The 24594-nt window shown below is 42.9% G+C and overlaps 3 protein-coding genes and 1 long non-coding RNA gene across 4 annotated transcripts in view; 1 reads left to right on the top strand and 3 right to left on the bottom strand.

Annotated features, from left to right (window-relative positions):
- LOC146672933 (uncharacterized) overlaps window positions 1-24594 on the top strand; it is a 405352-nt gene that overhangs the window by 296005 nt on the left and 84753 nt on the right. The gene's annotated exons all lie outside the window — the stretch shown is intronic.
- The window catches only part of LOC146672937 (uncharacterized), a 339553-nt gene that overhangs the window by 269494 nt on the left and 45465 nt on the right, over window positions 1-24594 (bottom strand). The window lies entirely within an intron of this gene.
- LOC146672942 (uncharacterized) lies at window positions 1060-5920 on the bottom strand. Its single transcript, XM_085401584.1, has 6 exons — window positions 5833-5920; window positions 5546-5587; window positions 1869-2126; window positions 1545-1781; window positions 1249-1461; window positions 1060-1171 (listed from the first exon to the last, which is right to left on the bottom strand). Exons 1-6 carry the CDS (start codon window positions 5918-5920, stop codon window positions 1095-1097), a joined length of 915 nt encoding a protein of 304 aa, XP_085257710.1. The 3' UTR covers window positions 1060-1094.
- Window positions 12058-22313, bottom strand: LOC146672941 (uncharacterized). The gene is made up of 6 exons (XM_085402615.1): window positions 22190-22313; window positions 20841-20882; window positions 20477-20746; window positions 20048-20290; window positions 19770-19964; window positions 12058-12227 (listed from the first exon to the last, which is right to left on the bottom strand). Exons 1-6 carry the CDS (start codon window positions 22218-22220, stop codon window positions 12058-12060), a joined length of 951 nt encoding a protein of 316 aa, XP_085258741.1. The 5' UTR covers window positions 22221-22313.

Below are 24594 nucleotides of genomic sequence, written 5' to 3'. Positions count from 1 at the left end.
CTCGTTTTTGCTGAGTTCTCCCTGTTTTACCTTTTGGAATCTGAATTTGTTTTTTATAAATCCAAATTTGAGCCGACACACTGGACATCTCAACAAAACTCAAAAACACAAAGTTCCTCTTCAGGGATGAAAGTAAAAAAACTGTCATTTGGAATCTTAATGGAATACAATCTGGCTTAATTTAATCGTTTTATCCATGGAACTGAAAATTCATGGATCTGAGCATTGAAATATCATTTTTTTAAAGAGGTCGTGCACACTGCTGGATTGACTGTATTTAGTCAGCCGTGGCAGAAACCTGGGATTGGTAATAAATATGATAATCTCCTAAAACTACATGGCTTTTTTTCTCCTGCTGATTAAAATAAAACCTTAACAAAGCTGAAGAACTCAAAGTGCATCAACCGTTTCTTTCACCATCATTCTGTAAAACGCCGGCGAACGCTCCCAGTGTTTGATACCATATATCCCAGTGTGCCCTGAGAAATGATCAGGTGTGCCGTGAACGATTATCTGGTTCCACCTGATTAGTCCTCGAAGTAATCGAGTAACGGGTGGAACAATTACATTCTCTTCCACTAGAGGGCAGTACAACTACCAGCTCTATTTAAATGAGTTGCCAACTGGCAGTAAAACAATCGGACCTGGTCCTGGAGAAAACTCAGACGCAGATGAAGGTCCTAGCATGAGTAGTGGTCAGAAGAAAGTACAACAGGTACACTGGGGACAAACCGAGCCAATACCACTGTACCTGGTGTGCAGGGAAAAACTATCAATATACTTTCTGTGATATTTTTGTTGGTGGTGTGATTTTTCCAATGTGAAATATGTGCCGTGGCTCCCAAAGGTTGGGAACCAGTGGTAAATAAATGAAATGCAGTAAATAACTTGAGAGAGGTGCACAGAGATTTCAATGTTTGAAGATGCTAACAATGTCAAACAAAGCTTTCATCCAATAATTCAGTAATTCATCAGTAGTTTGAGGGTTATTGATCGATCAGTGAACAGATCAGGTTCTGATTGAGAAACTCAGAGTGAGGACTTCAGAGTTTTCAGCTTTAGAAACATTTAATTCTATCAGAGGATCCATCCGCTCAAACATAATGTTCAGTGGTGTCATCATGCTCGTCAACATCCAATGGCGTCTCCATGGAGACAGCATGTTTGTTACCTGTGGGCAGAGTGGAGAAATCAGGACAGTGCTGACGTGATCAAAGTGTTTCTGTGAGTATCTGCCTGAGTTTGTACCTGAGCTCCTGCTGCAGCAGATGGACAGGAGCAGGATGGTGCAGATGCAGGACGGGCAGAAGGCCAACAGGTGGCAGATGACTCTGATCCGAGACACAGAGGGAGAAGAAGGGGGGGAGGAGTTGGTGAGAGGAGGAAGAGTGGACAGAGAAGAACTGGCCTCAGAAACTGGAGGTGGAGGGACGGACTTTCTGAGAGTATTTATAGGAGACCCTGCAGGAGACATGATGAAACAGGTTCATGAGTCAGCTCAGCAGGTCAGGTCTTTAAACACAGAGTTATGTCAGTGCTCTGACCTCGGACCCTCAGAAAGCTCTGAGGAGATGATCCAAATGTGTTAGAAGCGCACCAGTAGAGACCTTCATCAGAGTGCCTGACATTAGGGATAACGTGTTCTGCTTTAGACCCAAGGAGACGTCCATTCATGAAGAAAAAAGATGGAACTGTTTCACCACTCTTCTTCTTGCATTGCAGAGTAACATCACTTCCTGGTCTCACAGGAAGTGCAGGGATCTCCAGGATCACACCTTTTTCTGAATAGCAGGTAAACAGAGACAGACTTCCACCATCAGATTGGAGTCACACAGAGACAGAGACACAGCTGGAACATCTCACTGTACCTGAAACACTGATGGACACTTCATCGCTCTGCTGTCCAGATGAGCTTTCACACCAGAAGGTTCCACCGTAGGACGAGTTACGATCCAAAACGCACAAACTTCCACTCATCTCAGCTGCTCCACAGTCCTCAGTGGGACCTCCGCTGGTCATCTTCACTGTCCATCCATCAGCTGTCTGTCCATCATCAACACAACTCAGAGACACTGAAGAAGATCCACTGAAGACCTGCTGAAGGTTTGGACTGACAGACAGAGACACTGGAGGACACACAGACAGACAGATAATCACCACCAAAGAGGAGAGGACCAGCGTCACGATGATCATCAAACTTCACACCGACCTGCATCAAAACCAGAATCCAAATGTGGAGCCAGCTCACATGAGCATGGTTGCCATGGTAATTTGAATTTGACAGGATGCAGACCAATTAACTCTTTACTTGGCATGACTGACTACAACTGATAGGTGGGGGATGGCAACTATGGAGATGCCAGGGGAAAAAGAAGAAACCCAAAGAGTAGGTTCATGGATGTCTTGAAGGAGGACGTGCAGAGGGTTGGTGTGACCGAGGAGGATGCTGGGATAGGATGAGATGGAGGCAGATGACCTCCTGTGGAACCAGCTAAAGCAGCAGCCAATAGAAGACGAAGAGGACGACACATGAAGAAGACTGCCACTTAAGTTCTCATCCAGAAATTTGGCTTGCCCTCTAAGGAACATCCTTGAAACCTGGGAGACCTACAAAACGTTTACCCTGAATTTCAGGGAGAGGTGGACCACCATCATATCCCTTTATAAATAATGATAACAAAGAATCCACTTAAGGAAAAACTTTTATTTCTATCTTCTTTGTCTATTTAGTTGGCAAAACTGAATTTCTGTTGAGGTGATGTTGTTTTCACATACTGCTGTTTAGTATTTGGTTTGTTCTGAATAAATATCCATGTAGCTGCCATCACCAGTGTGTGAATGTGTGTGTGAATGGGTGGATGACTGGATATGTAAAGCGCTTTGGGGTCCTTAGGGACTAGTAAAGCGCTATATAAATACAGGCCATTTACCATCCATTTTCTTCACAGTGAACCAATGAGGATGCTTACACCAGCTGTCAGTGATCAAAAAACCAGGGCACATCATGGACAGGTTGGCAGTCCATAACAGAGACATCGCTGTCAGTTAATCTAACAAGACTCAAACTCTTGACCTTCGTGGTGTTTGGTGATGATGCCAAACCTCCACCACCATGCCAACTGTCAGAATACCATTCTGCTTAGAGTGTGTATTAGTTAGTGTGTGTATTAGTTAGTGCTGTATAAGGCAGGGTGCTGGAAAGGAGAGTCCGTCCACTAGTCGACCCATTGCTATGGATCATTAGATCCTCATAAAACCGTTACAAGACCTTGGTCCTCATAGCTGGCAATAAGTGGAACTCGTCCCCAGTGGGTGTTGGACTCTGCCAGGGTTGCCCTTTGTCACAGATTGTGTTCATTGGTTTGGGCATCTGACCAGGATGCCTCCAGAGCATCTCCTGGGTGTTCCTGGCATGTCCACATCTCACCCAGGAACACTTTACTACTGTTTTCATTGTATCTCCTGCCACTTGGTGTGATCTTCTGAAAACATGAAATTTCATTTCATCTATATGCTGATGATTGCCAGCTTGATCTACCTTTCAATCACTCTGATAGCTCATCGATTGGACTCCTGCTTGATTGTCTTAGCAAAGTTAAATCATGGATGGCTCAAAATGTTTTACATTTTTATGAACAAACAGTGGAAGCAATTTTATTCAGTCCCAATCGTTCTTCTGGTATCCCAAATGTTCACTTTGCTGCTCTGAGCCCTCGCTTGAAGAGCTCTGTTACTAATCTTGGGGTAAAAATCGACACTGCACTTAGTTTTGATGGCCACATGGCGGTGAAATCTTCATTCTATCACGTCAGATCGAAGCTAAAGCCCTTTCTGTCCAGGCATGAACTTGGAAACTGTGATCCATGCTCTGTCACCTCATTTAGTTCAAAATATAGTGAGAATTGTACCAACACACATAAAGTATGGCTCAGTTAACCAGAGATGGAACTAAAGTGTGTCAATAAAAATAACCTCTGTGGCCATTAATGTTTCGACAGTTAGTATTAAAGACTATAAATCTGTAAATCATCAATTATAACTGTCAAAAATGTGTATGTGTCATCAGCATAAGAGTGGAAGAGCTTTGTTTAAGAACTTTTAAAGACCATTAAAAATCAGTACAATCAGTACGTAGTTTTGAGGCACAGGCAGATTTTAAAGGACCACACATGCCTCTGACACATCGTCAGATATTCGTATTCTGAGTTTGAGTCAAAGCTAAATGTAAATAAAATAACTTAATTTTTTCTTTGGCTGTCTTTTGCAATTATTGTGCAAATGTATTCTAAATCAGCAAAGAATCAGTCTGCAGGAAATTGTTCTCTGACAGCCACACCTTGGAGAAAACTCATTTCCGTCGTTTGCACCCACAATCTTATTCTTTCGGTCAAAGTCAGAGTTTGTGAGAATGGGTGAGGGTAGGGATGCAGATCGACTGATAAATCAACGGCTCTCTCTTCACCATGACGGACCGGCATCTGTCAGCATCTGCATCACTGCAGTCGCACTAATTCATGCAGGAAAGTTTCTTTATTTTTGTGTCTGAGAATTTTATGTTTAATGTACAGTACGATTCAGTCACTATGTGTCTTTTGCAATGTGATATTTTTATTAAGTATCTTGAAAAGTATTTGATATATGAAGTTAAAAATCCTTATATAAGGTCCGTGTTATGTGACATGGAATGACTGACCGTGCCTGCGTAAACTTATTAACAAAATGTTTGCTTATTTTAATCATCTCTGTCTTAACACTGTTGATATTTATAAATATGGACTTTTTCCTACGAACCATTTATTATACGTACGTCATAATACAAAAAGTAAAAGCCAGGATGTTTTATTCTTAACCCTTATTAGCAAAAATATCAGATTATATTGTGAATAAGGGTGGATGTGTTGTTCTTTAATGCATCTGTCAACCATCCTGATACGTGGAAACAAGGGTGATGACAGACGGATATTTACTCTGGTAAATTATCCACAAAATCTACAACTTACTGTAAGTCTGTGACTACAGGGTCAATGAGGGACCTCTTCAAAGGGCTTTCCTTAAGATTAAGACCGGCGAACAGTTTATTTTAAAGACTTTAAGCAGTAAAAATGTATTAATGGAAAAAGTACAGCTGGTGGAGAACATTGTGCATATTGTGCATTCACAACCAATGAAAAAGGCCATATTTAAAAAGATTTATAACTTATATGAAGAACTAGAATTTTACGGCACTTCCAAAAGAATGAATAACTCCGTAAAAATGAGTAATGTTGGAAACATGTAACTGCTCTGTATTACATGTAACTGCTCTGTATTACATGTAACTGCTCTGTATTACATGTAACTGCTCTGTATTACATGTAACTGCTCTGTATTACATGTAACTGCTCTGTATTACATGTAACTGAGTGGGATTACTGCTGTTAGACAAACATTTAGTATTGGCTCAGTTTATATGAAACACACTCTGTTCTGTCACAGAGATCTGAATACTGGGAATGACTGCAGACTGTCTCCTGAAATCATAAATATAAACTTAGAAAAGACTCACCTGCAGAAACAGTCGGTGCAGACAGCAGCAGCACACACACACCTGCAACAGGAGGGCAGAGGTCACTGAGGGTCAGAGGTCAATGAAAGCTCAGTTCAGAAATGATGCTGTTTTAGGATTTTTATGTTCCTCGACTGAAGGAAAACCAGAACTCTGAGCAGAACAGGTACTGAGCTCATGTGCCTGCAGATACTCAGGTGATACATCAGTGGAAGCGTCCCTGATGCACTCATGCAGACGTGCTGTCTGAGCGCGTGTTGGATGAAGCTGTAAGGATGTTCACTCACCCTGGAGCAGACAGACGGACGCAGTCTTCATGTCTGAGTGACGACTGAGAGTCTGAAGCCTGAGCAGCAGAGATGCTTTCAGCTTCATCACTTCCCTGTTACACACTCAACACTTCCCTCTGCTCCACGCTTTCACTACTCGTCTGACTGAGCTCAGTCAGAACGCACCTGCACAAAATCAGGCATCAAGTGAAGAATCCCTCTGTTACACCAACATCACAAGTTCATTATTAAATGATCTTTTTTCCATGTAATCCTGCATCTTAATCATAACAAGTGACCTCCTCCTGGTGTGTGGTACAGATCCTGTCTGCCAAACAGAGACATTATTCAACTCTATTGACACAGGACCAAATCACAACAACAGTCGCCTCAAGGTGCTTTATATTGTAAGGTAGCTCCTACAGTAATACATACAGAGAAAAACCCAACAATCATATGACCCCCTATGAGCAGCACTTTGGTGACAGTGGGAACAAAAAACTCCCTTTTAACAGGAAGAAACCTCCAGCAGAACCAGGCTCAGGGAGGGGCGGCCACGACCGGTTGGGGTGAGATCACACTTTAAAGTGTCACTAGTCCATCATAAATCATGCTGACAGCGTCACAGATCTGAAGAGAAACCTACAAAACAGCAGCATGTGGTCTCACCTGTGCTTCATCATAGTCACAGTCAGAGACAGGATCACTGAATCAGCAGAAATGTCTGGAAACTCACCTTAATCCTCAACCTTTCCACCTTTAACGCCACCATCGCCCTGAACTGGGCTGGAATATTAACGGGGATAAAATAAAAACCTACAATAACCTGGTTGCATTCAGGTGAAGGTGTTTCTCAAACTCTGTAGAAGCACCTTTAGATTTTTGCCCATGTTTGCAGGAACATTGCAGCTCTATGAGCGCCCTCGCCTCTGTCAGTGCGCCCCAGGGCAGCTGTGGCTACAATGTAGCTGCCATCACCAGTGTGTGAATGTGTGTGTGAATGTGTGGATGACTGAATGTAGTGTAAAGCGCTTTACAAATGCAGGCTATTTACCATTTACCTCATCAGGTCACCCCACAGATTTCAGATGGATCATCTAAAACTGTTTCCTGCTTTTGTTTATGTGGATGTCTGCTCTGGGTGACTGTTGGACTGACAGGTTAGCTGAAGGTGTTCAGATATTCATTGTGGATTTAAATATATGCCCATTTGCTCTGCAGCGTCAGACTTTGGTCCTGCTCAGTGCTGCGACTCTCAGTTTGTATTTTTATCCTGCACGTCTCTACATGATGCTCCTGAAACTGTTTCTGTTTCTTTTCCTGCTTCATCTTTTTCCTTAAAAGGTGTCGGGATGGCGAGCCGTGACTGATGATGGGAAGTGATGAACTTTCAGTCTGTGTTGGTCGGGTCTGATTTAGAGGCGGGTGGATTGATCCAGATATAAATTGTAGTCGATCAATGCTTTGTTTCTGTGTTCAATATGTAGCCCACAGAATTGTGTTGCTTTTGTTTGTGATGGGGGGAACATGAAGTATGTAAAATGTGTTTGTGTGCTGAGTCTCTTTTGTTTACAGCCTGTAACACATTTAGGCAGGAAGCTGGTATGTTTGACTGTGTTACTCATTACTGTGGAAAGTCACAGTCACAGTGGGTTAGTGGTCATTAAATGTTTCACACCGATTTAAACCCAGTGGGGGTATCCCCCCCCCCCCCTCAAAGAGGGACAAAAGGACCCCCTGATGGTCCTTTTGTCTTAACTTAATCATCACATCGGCTCCTCTGACGACCTGTTTGCTGCTGTCTGCTGCTGAAAGGCAGTGGGGAGAGGGGACACTCAGGCACTGCAGCATATAATGTGTTTCCTGGTTACACTGCTGCTTTTTCAGCATTCAAAGATTGATGGCACCGTGTCAGAGCTGGCTATGAATTTCAGAAGGATCAGGCCTTAACAGAAAAGTTATCAATCGTTCTTTTAATCTTTTCTCATTACCCACAGCTACATCCACTCCTCTCAGGCCTAGGCTGCTCACTAGGGCTGGGTATCATCACTGATTTCTATAATCCACAGCTGTGTGCAGATCAACAATGGATCATATATCGAGTGCAGGAGAGAGTATGAGCGTGCAGCGTTTAAAGCGTGGAAGTACTGACCTTACTTTGAGTTTGATTCCATAAAAAGTGACAAAAACATTAGTGTCCATCGTGCGTGGGAAGAAAACTTCTTTTTACAGCGAAAAAAAACCCCTAAACTTCCGAGCAAGCACCGAGTACAGTGGGGCAAAAAAGTATTTAGTCAGCCACCGATTGTGCAAGTTCCCCCACTTAAAATGATGACAGAGGTCAGTAATTTGCACCAGAGGTACACTTCAACTGTGAGAGACAGAATGTGAAAAAAAAATCCATGAATTCACATGGTAGGATTTGTAATTTGGGGCAGGGATAGCTCAGTAGGTAGAGTGGTGGCCCCATGATCGGAAGGTCAGGGGTTCGATTCCCCTGAACAGCTACCCTGAGGTACCCCTGAGCAAGGTACCGTCCCTACACACTGCTCCCCGGGCGCCCAGTGGCTGCCCACTGCTTCACTGAGTGAATGGGTTAAATGCAGAGAGGGATTTTCCCCACGGGGACCAATAAAGTACACTTTCTTTTCTTCTTTCTTTGTAAAGAATTTATTCGTAAATTAGGGTGGAAAATAAGTATTTGGTCACCTCAAACAAGGAAAATCTCTGGCTCTCACAGACCTGTAACGTCTTCTGTAAGAAGCTTTTCTGTCCCCCACTCGTTACCTGTATGAATGGCACCTGTTTGAACTCATCATCTGTATAAAAGACACCTGTCCACAGCCTCAAACAGTCAGACTCCAAACTCCGCCATGGCCAAGACCAAAGAGCTTTCGAAGGACACCAGGAAAAGTATTGTAGACCTGCACCAGACTGGGAAGAGTGAATCTACAATAGGCAAGCAGCTTGGTGTGAAGAAATCAACTGTGGGAGCAATCATCAGAAAATGGAAGACATACAAGACCACTGATAATCTCCCTCGATCTGGGGCTCCACGCAAGATCTCATCCCGTGGGGTCAAAATGATCATGAGAACGGTGAGCAAAGATCCCAGAACCACACGGGGGGACCTGGTGAATGACCTGCAGAGAGCTGGGACCAAAGTAACAAAGGTCACCATCAGTAACACACTACAACGGCAGGGAATCAAATCCCGCAGTGCCAGACGTGTTCCGCTGCTGAAGCCAGTGCATGTCCAGGCCCGTCTGAAGTTTGCCAGAGAGCACATGGATGATACAGCAGAGGATTGGGAGAATGTCATGTGGTCAGATGAAACCAAAGTAGAACTCTTTGGTATAAACTCAACTCGTCGTGTTTGGAGGAAGAAGAATACTGAGTTGCATCCCAAGAACACCATACCTACTGTGAAGCATGGGGGTGGAAACATCATGCTATGGGGCTGTTTTTCTGCCAAGGGGACAGGACGACTGATCCGTGTTAAGGACAGAATGAATGGGGCCATGTATCGTGAGATTTTGAGCCAAAACCTCCTTCCATCAGTGAGAACTTTGAAGATGAAACGAGGCTGGGTCTTCCAACATGACAATGATCCAAAACACACCGCCCGGGCAACAAAGGAGTGGCTCCGTAAGAAGCATTTGAAAGTCCTGGAGTGGCCTAGCCAGTCTCCAGACCTCAACCCCATAGAAAATCTGTGGCGGGAGTTGAAAGTCCGTGTTGCTCGGCGACAGCCCCAAAACATCACTGCTCTCGAGAAGATCTGCATGGAGGAATGGGCCAAAATACCAGCTACTGTGTGTGCAAACCTGGTAAAGACCTATAGTAAACGTTTGACCTCTGTTATTGCCAACAAAGGTTATGTTACAAAGTATTGAGTTGTATTTTTGTTATTGACCAAATACTTATTTTCCACCCTGATTCACGAATAAATTCTTTACAAATCCTACCATGTGGATTCATGGATTTTTTTTTCACATTCTGTCTCTCACAGTTGAAGTGTACCTCTGGTGCAAATTACTGACCTCTGTCATCATTTTAGGTGGGGGAACTTGCACAATCGGTGGCTGACTAAATACTTTTTTGCCCCACTGTAGCTACGACGTAATGGGAAACTCACAGAGAAACTCGCGGATTCTTCCACTGACCGCGGCACACCTGCACCAGGGTAAACCTCCGCCTACCCCACTCCTGCTTTACAGGTGAAAATAGAGCAACAGGACCGCTGAGTCTTTGACTTTATTTATTTTCTGCTGTGTTTTACTTGCATCTATTTGAAAGACTGAGTGTAAACACAAAAAATATTTTATTTTATGTGCTGGAATGTGCAGAAAATAGGTTTACATGTTAAACTAATTTATTCAAGTCAGAGAATGTTGCATGTAATTAAATTTTTGCTTGATGCATAAAGTTAAAAGATTAAAACTAATAAAACAAGTTAAAAAGAGACTTTTCCATTTGATTACATTTTGTATGATGGATTATGCAGAAAAAGTAGAATTGGGCTGAAAGATCTATCGCTTTATCACCTCTTCAGGTTGTAAATTGTGTTTTTAAAAAGTAACTAAGTAACTAAGTAATTAATTACTTTCTAAAATAAGTAATCAGTAAAGTAACTTTTTTGGGGAAGTGATCAGTAATTAGTTACTGATTACTTTTTTCAAGTAACTTGACCAACACTGGTAATAAGTGAATGAATAATGCAGAAAACAAAGTTTTGAGACTGGAAACATTTGACCTTAGAACTGAAGAAGCTTCTCGGATGAGAGGTGAAACGTCTTCAAGCGACTTAAAGAAGTCCAGACGCTTTTCTTTCCAAGCTCCTTAGACTACGATGACCTGGATGACTGAGAACCTTCACAGACACATGGTTTGTTTTGGTTCTTAGCGAGTTAGTGCTGATCAGGTATTACAGGCGGCAGCATGGTGTAATGGTTTTTTGTTTAACTCCAGCTGAGGGATATAAATTGCTGATCGTTTCACCTGTGCACATTGTTTTAATCAGTTTTAAACTTGTGTTTTTCTCCTTATGGTCACTTCAGGCCTCCACACAGAAATAGATTCTGGTTTCGATGTCAGGACTAATTTAGTGGTGTATCATGACATCTGACCAACAGTTTAAGTCATTTAAGTTTAAATTAGTTTGACCACAGATTGTCATTTGATGCTTTTTAGGGCCCAGAACTGTTCTTTGACTTTTTTTCTAAAATTATTTTAGCACAAATTGTGATTAGAAAACGTTTCAGGTTAGTTTGTGTATTCATCCAAAGAACTGCTGTGTGAACTTTAATAGCTGTTTAAAAGTCAAACACAGCAACAGGCGGTGATGACATTACAAGTACAACATAAGTCCAAAGACACAGAAGTTACAAAGCTACACAAACAGAATTAGTGTAACAGTCAGAGAGCCGATCGCTTAATGTGGGCGTTTCATTAAAGACAAAACAGCAGATGATCTGAAGGACAAAGAGTTCCTGAGAAGGACACAAACAGCAGAGCTGAGCTGATCTCATCACGACTCCCACGTACAGCTCAGTCCTACCAAGGTGGAAAATGCTTTCACGTTTTCTGTTTGACTGCACACGAAAAGTTGTTTTTAATCCTGCTTCAGCCTCAGCAGCTCTGAGAGGTGAGCGCAGAGACAAACAGACAGACACTTTGTGTTTGTACGCACAAACATGACCACAGCTGTGAGATCGCCAGACTGTCAACATTTACTGACACAGTGAGATGCTTCAGCTGAGGCTTTGTGGTCTGCTGAAATCGGCTCTCGCGAGGACGTGCATCCAGGCCAGAGGTGCCTCAGCATCCGCCACCTGAAAGAGCCACTTCCGTAAACAAAGCCAAACCTTATAAACAGTACCTTTGCACAAAGACTGAAACTAACACCACTGAAGGAACAACGGGCTGTGAGGCCAGTTTATGATCATTAATATGCAAACTGTCTCGACCAATGATTAAAGACCAGCTAAGACTGAAGAAGTCACTTGGATGAGTGATGAAACGTTTCTCCCACTGTGTCCACATGAACAGAATCAACCTGTTTGGATACATACAGAAGGCAATTACATCTCCCAAAAACAAAGTCTGGGTAAAATCTCCTTTTTAATGCTGCTGATATATTTGAGGCTTTGCTGCAGAATGACGTCAGAGTCTGTTTCAGTGAGTCACCATGAACCAGTCAGGCATAAGTTTATGACTACTGACACCTAACACTGATTATCTCTACATCATGGGACCTGTTAGTGTCATGGTCGGACGGCCCCCGCCAGCAGCGTGTCCCCCTGTTACTTCCTGTCCTTCAGCTCCACTGTCTGGGATGATCAACTCACCTGTGGGTAACTGCATGATCAGCTGCTCTCTACTTAAGTTGGAGGAGGACACTAGTTGGACGCCTGATTGTAAACAGGAAACAGTTGGTGGAAAAGCCTTTTCTCCATCTGTGATTGTGTGGACTCATTATTTTTCCTTTACATTAATAAGATGACTTTACCTTTAGCTTTGTTCGGTTTAGTCTTGACTTTAGTTCTTTCCAGTGCCTCTTGAGTTTATCTGTGTTTCTAGTACTTGGTGTGTTGTTTGATGTAAGGTCTCTCTCTGTGTCTGTGACACTTTTATTTAACTGTGTTTATCGTAGACTGAACTTTATGCTGCTGTAACACAAACATTTCCCCTGTGTTATCAATAAAGTATCTGTCTCTGATAAGCTTTCAAATTAAGGAGATCAAGTATAAGAATATGACCTAGCCACCTGTCAGGTACCTGCCACATGTTAATCAGCCATGATGGTTCTGTTTAAACAGGTGCTGACTGGGTAACGTGTCACACACTGAGCCAGCACACAGGAACAAGGAGGCTGTGATGGTTCATCTGTCTCTTTATAATTCTGTGACGCAGACACGATCTCACTCAGGTCCCTGAGATCTGATCATGTGTTCATCACAGCTCCACCTGTCACTGCACAATCACCTCCATCACTGATGTCTGTGCTCACACTCTGCTGCCACCTAGTGTCTGTGTGTGGGTGTTACAGCCGGCTGTCCTCACAGCTGTAACACCCACCTGTTGTAACAACAAACCCAGGGTGGGTGTGTTGGTGGGTGGATGTTATACCTTCAGCCTCATCATGGTGTTATTTCTGTACATCAGCTGATTCTGGTCATTTTTAAAAGAGTTCAACAAACTGTTTCCAGCTTTGCTGCATCTGAAACAGACTGAAGCAGGTCAGCCCTGTCTACTCTGACCTCACTTAGTCAGCTGACGTCTGCAGAATGAAGAAGCTGATGTTTAAATGAGGTTTTCCCTGAATATGTCCTGATAGCATTGATGTGACTCACCTCTCATCACCTCTCTGCTTAAAGCACCTGACCAAGGCCTGAAGTTCAAGCTGTTTTACATTTTTCACATTCATACTGATCATAAACAGGCGTGTTCATCACAGCAGAATAATCTCTGTGATTCTGGATTAGACATCAGGGATTATTTGTCTTTGGTCACTTTGTTTATCAGGCCTCTCGACATTAATATGGTCATTACTTACACCTTCATTCTTGCTGCACTGGTACCATCCAATGGAGGCTCTGCCCTTTATTCACCCGTTGCCATGGTGACCCATAGGCAAGTCTCCATGTGTGTCCCAGTATCAGACCCTCACTGTGAAACTCTTTATAATACGCCTCACAGCTGATCCCTTGTAATTAACAGGAGTATGTGCTATTTACCTGCAGACACTCACAGGTAGCACACCTGTAGAGTCAGTCAGGTGTTACAGGTAACACAGAAATACTGATATTGTCAGTAGTGTGTGTTTTTATGGTAACTGTGGAACAAAGTAAACGTCTCCGTGTTACATGTCAGTATGCTTGTCAGGGCTGTGAACAGGGGCTCCTCTCCTGCAACCTACTTCCTGTTTGATCAGGAAATATTCAGTATTATTATAATATATTATATATTATTCAATAATCTATAATGTAATATCCAAATTAGAGTGAGTTATGTTTATTAATATTGTGTTAGTAACATATTAATGTCGGTCCACCATCAGCACTAATATGACTAAAACTGATTTGGCTGCAGTTTTTAATAAATCTGGTTTTCAGCCCTGAAAAATGATAAAGATGGAAAATCATTTTAGAAAGTGACAATCAGGGCCCACCTCTGTGACCTGAAGCTGTAAGCATTCATGTTGGAGGTCACACTGTTGTTGCAGTGTTAGTTATTTATGATATTATTGCAGTGTTAGTGATTTAATATCTGAAGTCTCTGTGCTTCAATGATGAGCATCAGCAACAAACATACAGGATCACTGGACTCATTTTTTCTGTTGGCTGTGAAGAATTTTGGAAAAACTTTATTGCTCTGCAAACATCTGACCCTGAAACACCAGCAGTGCACCAGCTGACCTCAGATCAGATCTGTACACAGATTATGTTTGAATTCATTTACTATTTATTACAGCAGCAAGTCTGCAGCCGAGAGAATAAAAGCCTTTAAACATGTAATAAATGATCTAATTATAACCCCTCAAACTATTCTAATCATAGATCGGTCTGTGGCCTCCGTGCTGTCCTTCAAACACATGAAACTTTATTAACACAGCAGCTGTTTCCTCTCGCACTCACTCTGCTGCTTTATCTGCCTCACATTCACTCTGTGCTCTGTAATACTGCTGCTATACGAGTTTAATTATATGCTGTATTGTGTTGATGCTCTCATTTTGTGTTGTAATTGAATTCTGTTCGTTTTATATTTATTTGTATTATTTTATTTACATTTTATTGTGTTGCTATTTCCAGCATATCAGGTTGCAGTTTTTAAATAAAGTTTTATAAATAAGAAAACTTTATAAATAGAGTTTGCTGTGACTTTTGGCTAACAGTACTATATTAGTATTAATGTAGGTGTGATTGGATGATGCTCACCAGCTGCGACAACCAGCCTCCTCTGACACCACACCTAAGCTGCTACTCCACCCCTCCCATTCTGCAGAGCCACAAACCACGCCCCACCACGAACAGATGACCATAAAGTGTGACGTTGTTAAGGAGTGTTGCCATGGTCACCAGTGGACTGCTGCCCCCTTTTGGAACTTTGCTTTAAACTCCCCCCGTGTGTCTGATTTAAGGTATCCTCTGTGACACATTTGTACTGCCGGTGTCACAGTAGGGTCTTTCATGCACACTCAGCAGCTGTGTTTATGTTTATTAGCACTTGTAGGAGCAGAGCTATAGATGCAACTTCATGTTGTCCAGAAGATGATTAGACGTCAGTCTGATCAGCAGAGACGCCCTCAGAGTCACGCTAACATCCCTGTTACCATATCCAACCATCAAGAAGACTCTGTACAACGAGGTCTTAGTGGTCCCGTGAAGGCCACACATCTCGTCATGGTCTCATCAAGTCCACACCTCCTTTTAGTCTTCTTTCTATTTGTTGGTGTTTTGGGGGCTTTGTACTCACTGGTCACTGGTCTGTGATTGTTTCCACCAGGTCCTCAGCTGGTCTCATTAGCAGTGAGTTCATATTAATCAGTTTTCTTGGAGATTGTTCCTGATAAGCAGCATGTGCTCTGTCGTACAGTAGTTTGTTTCTTCAGGATTGAGCCTGTGTCGTCTGTTCTGGGACAAAATGTGCTCTTTGTTCATCATGAGCTGAATCCAAACATGACAGTTAAAACAGTTCATTGGTTGAATGACCTTTTACACGTGTGCACATTGTTTGGATGAGCTTTATTCATAGATTGCAAATTTCTGTTTTCTCAGTCTATTTGATTTAATTCTGTTTTATTTAAAAATCCCAAAATCATAACAACACTTGCCTAAAAATGCTAAAATTACAGGTGATAATGTTTCACATCAAATATTACAATGGCAGGTCGAGCAGGGTTGTTCCAGCTCAGCTCACACAAAAATATCATCTTTTACCTGGAAAATGATGTCATGTACAGCTTATAGTATCATCACTTTCATGTCAATGAATAAAATGTGTTTCATTTCTTAAAAGAACAAAAGATTATCAGATGTGATGAACAGTTTGGGAAGTGTAAACCTATAAGTATTCGCTCTTCCTTCTTTTCTTTGGTTTGGTCACAGAGCTCTGTCAGTGTCCATCTTTGGGTTTCTTCTACTGGACTTCTCGGTGTTGTTGTTTGAGTAGGTCTGGTTTTGAGCTTGTTAGAGGTGTTTCTGGGCTGTGTCTACACACTGAATGTTATTTTGTTGTTTCTGGGCTGTGTCTACACACTGAATGTTATTTTGTTGTTTCTGGGCTGTGTCTACGCGCTGGAGTAAAGGTTTTTTTGTTGCTTCGCTGCAGTCTTGTGTCTACTCGTTGCTACTCTGCTACAGTCCACGTCCACAGTTTTCAACATATAATGTTCAAATTTTCTGTCATGGTACATACCAATAACATGTCAAAGGTCATAGCAAATATAAAAAATCAGTAGAAACTTTGTATATTTATCTTCAAACTTCACAACAATACACCAGGGCTTTGTCAAACGCTAGCTTGGCTAAACATTTGACCTTGACCTTCAAGGTCAAAGTTGACCTTGTAAAATGTGTTAATAAACCATATTGAGTAGTCGATCATGAAGCCCATGGAGAGAACTGAATCACAGATTTCGGGGAATCACAGTCCATGAGCTCCAGACTGAGTCACTGACTGCATGTGATTTTCATTAGCATTAAAAATAATCCTCATATTTTAAATGATCTTAGTTTGTCCCGTGACCTTTGACCCTCTGCCTGTGTAAACCGTGTGTTTCTGTGTAGTTGGAGCTGAACACACTGATGTGTGAATGTGTTTAGAAGCTTCAGAGCTGTGATGTTCAGTCGTGATGAACTCTGATGGATTTAGATGATCAGTATCTGCAGTTGGTGATTATCTGATATTCATCGTATTTTACAGCCATATCTGTAAATTCAAACAGTCTTTGAATCCACTTCATGAGGAGATGATGGTTTGTTTGTTTTGTTGATGTTGTCAGTGCTGACATCAGCTCAATCATAAAACTGTGGACTCCTTCATGATCATCTGGTCGACCCATGATCCTCACGTTCTCCTCCTGCAGGAGTTAAAGTTTATTATTAACTCCTCACTGAGGTTGTGTGAGGCAGGAGTCCAGCATGCATCAGCACTGCCAAAATGATCATCATAATTATTATGATCACAATTTAAATCAGGACGGATTTCAGTATAGATCATGATTATTGTGATTTTAGAGACTGACATGTTTTTATTGCAGTCTTATTATTATTTTATTCAGTCTGATGATAATCTGTAAAAACGCTCAGTGTGACTACACACAGAGATATTTGAACAGTTCAGAGAACACAGAGTCTCTCAGACCTCAGACTGGACTTTGGCTCAGGACCAGGACTTGTTCCCTCAGCAGGGCTGTGGCAGCTCAGCACACCAGCTGGTCGGACCCACATGTACTCTGATGGAGCTCAGACCTGTAAATGTTTTACAATAAAGAGCTCAGAGGGAAACATCAGACAGGTGTGCTGATTCTTCCACTGACACAGGACAGATCTGATAATCATGACACAAAAGTTCCCCAAAACAAACAAAGAGTTTTATTCGTTTTATCCAATCAAACATTTAGAAAACATTAAAAAAAATCATTGAAAAACAAAAGCAAAAAAGATTACACACACACAGACACAGACACACAGACACACACACACACACACACACACACAGACACACACACACACACACACACACACACAGACACACACACACACACAGACACACACACACACACAGACACACACACACACACACACACACAGACACACACACACACACACACACACACACACACACACACAGACACACACACACACACACACACACACACAGACACACACACACACACAGACACAGACACACACACACACACACACAGACACACACACACACACACACACACACACACACACACAGACACACACACACACACACACACAGACACACACACACACACACACACACACAGTTTCTCTTACAGGAAGCAGGTTTGAGTGAAACTCTGAGTTTGTTAATCCTCAGATGAAGGAAACTCAGCTTTTGGTCGCAGTAAGAAGGATAACTTGAACAGGGTCAGTTACCATGGCAACAGATGACACACATCCAGAAAGCCATGGCTCCTGATCTTTAGTACAAACATGTAAAGAGTGTGAAGGAGAGCATGTAGGAGGAAAAAGGAATGAACAACGATGGTCTGTGGACGATCAGCAGCAGCTCAAACTGAGACCAGCAGAGGGCGCTGTCGGCTCATCTCAGTGCTTCTGTGCTCTGACCTCACCTGCTGCACCTGCTGCTGCCTAAGTGTGTCTGTGTGAACATCAGGCTGCTGAGCTCACAGTGAGTGGTTCCTGCTGTGTGACCACAGAAACCTGCCCACTCAGGCTCACATCCACGCTCTGTCACACAGACTCAGCTCTCACTACTGCTTCTGTCTGTGGCTCAGGGGGTCCCCACCAATCAGAGACTGTGGATTGGCAGTCAGAGGACCTCTGTGCTAAAGAGCCTGCAGCCTCCATCAGTGTGAGAGTGTGTTAGAGTGCAGCACGGTGCACACAGTGTCTGTGTGCAAGTCTGAAACCTGCACAGGTGACAACAGGAAACTCAGAGTTACTGAACCTGCTTCCTGAGCAGATGTTACTGTGTGCACAGGTGACAGCTAACAGCTGCATTTTAAACAGACTAAAGCACAGGCAGCATGAAGAAGAGGAGCAGAGGAAGGATGAAGGTCCATCAGGCCCAGGGTGTCCTCAGCTTCCTGTTCAGAGACAAACATGATGTCAGCTCCTCACAGCAGCCCGTCTGATCTTAATGACCTTACAGTACCATAAGTAAAATGTGTTCACAGTAGATCACACACTCACAGTTAAAAACCACAAACTGCTCCTCAATAAAAGCAGAAGTATCAATAAAATAATAATATGCAACCATGAATTAATTAAAAGCTTGTCTGTACAGAAATGCCTTCAGCTGCTTTTTAAAGACACTCAGTGGATTCAGCGTAAACACAGCGGAGGAGACGACCTTGGTGCCGCTGCCTGAAAAGCACAATCCACTGGTGTTTTGAACCGAGTACGTGGGACCAACAGTGACCTCTGACCTGAAGGCCTAAGTGTTTATTCTAAAGAGCTCATCAGGGTGAGTGTGAGATTATAATATTATTTTATGCCATGTTATACCCCTAATTAAAGATTGTGAATTATTATGTAGTTTAGTTTGCATTATTCTCCTGAATTAGAAGAAGCTGATAACTATTGCATTAGTTAAACTGGTTTGCATTACATTAGACTGCTGATTTATTGTGAATGAATGATATTGTTTTATGATGCATTATACTGCTGAGTTATAAGAAATACTGTTCGCAGAAAGTCATCGCCTTATTTGTCTGATTAGAAGAGAACAGAATATACTGGAGAGGTTTTCTGCCCAATCTCAGCAGGAGCAGATAAACAGGGAGCCAAGGTCGTAGCTTAGGCGCCGTGTGAGAGAAAGCATGTGAATGTTTAGGCTTTTTATGATAAGGTGGAGGCACCAGAGGCTATAAGAGTTTGATCAATGCTCCACCATTTTGAGATCTGATGCTGTCTGCATCAGTGTCCATCTCCCACGCGTGTGTTCATTAAAATCATTGTTTGACTCAACCCGGCCGGACCAGTGTTGTTATTGTGGCTTTTCCTCTTGTATCCATCCCCAATATTTGAATCCATAACATTGCTCAGCTAGCCTGCCTGCAGTCCACCTGTTTCACCCACTGAAACATCTGAAGCTTTATCAAACCAAAAGTTCTCTTAAAGGAGCAGCTGAGATCAACCAAAATGGAAACATCTGGCCTCAGACTGCAGCAGCTGGGCTCCTTGTTGTGATGAAAAATAAAACATATGAAGTCAATGTGACAGAGGTCGTACCATTTGCTTCATTTTGCTTTTTGCAGTAGAAAAGAAGTGGAACTAGAACCAAGAGCAGAACCAGAAGAACCACAGGAACCAGGCCTGCTATGAGTGCAGTGAGAAAGGAGGTGAGACCCTGAGGAGGTGATGAAGCAGTGTCAGCAGAAGAGTTCACAGGAGGAGTGGAGTCTGAGCTCCTGTGCTGAGGAGGATCTGCAGGAGAGATGATGCAGACGGTTCAATCATTTTATCAGCAGGTCATGTCTGTAAACAGGAAGTGATGTCACTGTTCTGACCTCTGACCCTCAGAAAGCTCTGAGGAGATGATCCAAATGCTTCAGTAGCACAAGAGTAGAGACCTTCATCAGCCTGTTTGACCCTTCTGATGACGAGCTCTGCTGCTGTTCCAGCTCCAACATGACGTCCATTAAAGGAGAAATAAGCAGCAGCTGTGTCACCGCTCCTCTCTCTGCAACGCAGTGTGACATTACTTCCTGTCCACACAGGAAGTGCAGGAATCTCCAGGATCACACCTTTATCTGACAACAGAAACACAAACAGAGCAGAGTCAAGAGCTCCTCTCAGACGAGCTGCTTCCTGTCTGAATGAGCACCTCGCTGTCTTCCACAGTCACAGTCTCACACTCTCAGCTCACTGACAGACATGTATCCAACATCTGGAAACATCTGCACAGAGACACAGCTGGAACATCTCCCTGTCTCTACCTGAAACACTGATGGACACTTCATCGCTCTGCTGTCCAGATGAGTTCTCACAGAAGTAACGTCCATCAGAGGAGACGGAGTGATCCAGAACACAGGAGGAACCATGAACCCTCCCAAAGCCTGCAGCTGCTCCACAGTCCTCAGTGAGTCCTCCTCTGGTCCTCTTCACTGTCCATCCATCAGCTGTCTGTCCATCATCAACACAACTCAGAGACACTGAAGAAGATCCTCTGAAGACCTGCTGAAGGTTTGGACTGACAGACAGAGACACTGGAGGACACACACACACACACGCACACACACAGTAAGTGTATTTGTGTTCTTGTTGGAGTCTCACTGATGGTTTTCACTTCCATCTCCTCACCTGCAGAAACAGTCGGTGCAGACAGCAGCAGCACACACACACCTGCAACAGGAGGACAGAGGTCAGTAAAGGTCAGAGGTCATTAGTTACTACGGACAAGTTACCCCTGGAACGGTCATCAGAGGGAATTTAGTATTTGCATGAGCCATTCTTCTTTCAAGCTCAGAAGTGTTGGATGTCATTTTATTGTGTAGTTTGTATTTTTTATATTAAGCTAGAAAGAGAATAATTTATCTTTCAAACTACAGCAGTTAGTCTCCTCATTAAAATAAAAACTTTATGCTGATGAATTTTGCGGTGAACAGTGTCTGTGCTGATCTTGACAGGACGTTTGGAGCTCCGCATTTTACGTGACTTTTACACACCAATTGCCTCGAGACTCGATGACTGTATTCTGTGACCATATATGGTCTTATACTTCCGGGATGAGCTGCTGTGGTTACTAAATGTTTCCTCTGTGAAATAATTTCACTTAGAGCCGACTGTGGAAAATTTAGAATCTGTCTGTGGAGGTTCTCAGTCATCCAGTTTATTGACATCCAGCAACACGCTCAGACACGAACTGGTTCACCCGAAAGACAAAACTCCAAAACACAGACTGAACAATGTGGTGTTTGCTGTACAGTGCAGCGAGGAATGCCCAGACCTCTACATTGGAGAGACCAAACAGCCACTTCACAAGCGCATGGCACAACACAGAAGAGCCACCTCCACAGGACAAGACTCAGCAGTCCATCTGCATGTAAAGGACAAAGGTCACTCTTTGAGGATGCCAATGTTCACATTTTGGACAGAGAGGACAGATGGTTTGAAAGAGGCAACATTTAGAATAAAATAGAATAAAAAAGATTTTTCCAAACCGACGTGTTATGATCCTGTTGCAGTTCTAGACTCGCATTCACTGAGCTCTTTAGAAAGATCCATTCTTTGACTAATGTTTCTAAAAGCAGTCTGCATGGCAGCTGCTGCGTTGTATACACCTGTGGTCATGAGATTAAAAACACCTGATTTCACTGATTAATGCTACTCAAACCCAGGCCAGCTGCTCTCAGCAATGCGAAATATGCCAACAGAGCTAAGCCTGCCCCGGGCTGCAATTAAGCACCAAAATTGGAGAAGGCATAGACAGGGGATAAGCTAACATATGAAACTGGAAATGACCGCCGTGTATTCAATTTATTTCAACAAAGTAACTTCTGATTACCACCTATATAAACAGTAACTGTAAAGGAATGCAGTTACCCATATTTTGTATTTTAAATACGTAACACCGGTACATGTATTCTTTTACTTCCCAACACTGGGCAGATGATATCATGGATAAATGAGTAGATGAACGTTTGACTCACCGAGGAGCAGAGAGGCAGACGGGGTCTTCATGGTGTCTGAATGCTTTAAGTCTGAGCAGCGTAGACGTCTTCAGCTTCACCACTTCCCTGTTAACACTTTCACTGTCTGAGCAAACGCTCCACTGATGAGAAGCACACCCACACAGTGGGTAAGTTTCAACAATATTTGCATTGTGTATTTACTCAGTTTGTATTTGTCTAATATGATATTTGTTTCATGATTGGAAATAATAAAAGTGACAAAGATGCACAGATTAGGAGAAAGATGGCCCTGCGAGGGAGTCTAATGTGTTCATAGTCTGAGTAAGAGTGTGTTATTGTAATTCATTAACTGTAAAGTGACCAGGGGACGGGCTGGAGGAATAAAGCTCATGTTCAGTAGTTCAACTTCACATGGACCGAAACTGCTCTGGTGCTGAGAGGTTCTGACCCTGATGGACTGCAGCCTCCTGCCTGAGGGAAGCAGCTCAGGAAGTTTCTCTCTGAGGGAGGGAGGTTGGGGAGGTCAGCAGTAATATGTCCTACCTCCGTCCTTGAAGCCCACGTGGAGGGAGAGCAGACTGCAGGTGATCATCTTTCAGTCTGCAGGTGGTGAGGATGGATTCACTGATGAAGGAGTAGTTGTAACATTGACCACAGGAAGTTCATTATATGCTGTGCTTTTGTGATGAGGGTGCTGATGATAGCGGTCACTCTGATCCTGGAGACAGACAACAACTGTTCAGAAAGACTTCAGTGTCTGATGGACTCTGTGTCTCTGTAGAGGCTGAAACATACACGTCCCTCTAGTTCTTCTACTTCTCTGTACAGTTGCTCACATTCATTCCAACACTTTCAGCAATCTGCCTCCAGGATTTCTCATATCTGTGAGTCTTTATATTCTTTATATTAAAACTCTGATTATTACTCTTCATCTTTGAAGTTCTCTCACTGATCGATTCAAAAAAAGGAGTCGACTGTATGGAACAGACCAATCACAATATTCAAAAACTGCGACAACACAACCAGCTTCACCTCAAGTTACAGTGCAGGAAACAGGACATCTCTCAGCAAGCTGTGTGGTTAGCATGTAGCTGTGCTATAGAGAAGAAGCAGAGGTAGAACTCCCATGAACCTTTGCAGACTGAAGGAGAGCCGTTAGCTTTTATTATTTAATCTTTATTTCCACAGGTAGTCCTGCTGAGACTCAGTGTCTCATTTCTAAGATAGACCTGGTTCACCTGAACGCTGGTGCTGTAGTTGGAGTGCAGCTGTTTAGCATCTCTCATTGGCTCATGACCACAGGTGGAGGTGGAGATACAGACTGACAGATTGTTGTGGGATTTCTCTTTAGCTTATTGTCCTTTAATGTATTGTCTTGATGAAATGCTTTCATGTTACTTAGTTTAGTACGTCTGGTTCACACCTCATTCACGCTGGGAAACAGACGGTGAGAAACTGGTGAATGTCTCCCAGGAGACGGAGACTTGACCCCAGAGTGGGGGAGATCCACACAGGTGATAGAGAGTTTTTCTGTTTAGAGCTAAGGTGTGAACTGCAACTGCCTTTTGTTCTGTGACTGTGTTTAAAGGGACCTGAACTGTTCATTGTCAGAGACGACTCTCAGTGCCCGCTGACTGACGTCTCTCCTCATGCATGAGAAATAAAGTGTTGGGTTTTAACTGCTCATCGTGTCTGCAGGCTTTGTTAATAAATTTCCACAACACAGATCGATGTTGCTTTCACACTCTCTCATTACTTAAATTGAATACCATCCATCCATCCATTCGCTTCCACTTATCCTTTTCAGGGTCGTGGGCGGCGCTGGAGCCTATCCCAGCTGTCATAGGGCGAAAGGCGGGGTACACCCTGGACAGGTCGCCAGTCTGTCGCAGGGCCAACACACAGGGACAGACAACCATTCGCACTCACATTCACTCGCACATTCACACCTAGTGACAAAAATTAAATTGAATACAATAATTAAAAAAACTCATTTTCTGCTGTTTCCAAACGTTTTCTACATTTTACACCTGAACACATGGTTTAGATGATCTTTGATCATAAATTCTAATGTCTTCTTATGTCCTCTCACTCACCTCTAGTCACTTCATATGATACCCCCAGAGCCCAGATTTGACCTCTTCTGTGGCCCCAGAACCATTTTTTAACCTTTATGAAATACTTGTATTTCTCTGAAGCACCAGTGTCAGAAGTTTAATAGTTTTTCTTAGAAGGTCACAAAGACAGGTCATTAAAGACAAAGACAGTAGCAGATGATCTAAAGGGCAAACAGAGAAGAACAAAGACAGCAGCACAGAGCTGAGCTGATCTTATCAAGACTGTCACGTACTGTGTGACAACAGCTCATCTCACCGAGGCGTGTACCTGCTTTCATAACGTGTGTTTAAATGTACATGTTAATG

Source organism: Rhamphochromis longiceps, linkage group LG3 (assembly GCF_057381845.1).
Source record: "Rhamphochromis longiceps isolate RC_006_pf linkage group LG3, R_longiceps_female_GT1.1, whole genome shotgun sequence".
NCBI classification, from domain to species: Eukaryota; Metazoa; Chordata; class Actinopteri; order Cichliformes; family Cichlidae; genus Rhamphochromis; species Rhamphochromis longiceps.
The sequence above is the reverse complement of the archived record's forward strand: the minus strand, read 5'-3'. Positions and strand labels throughout refer to the sequence as shown.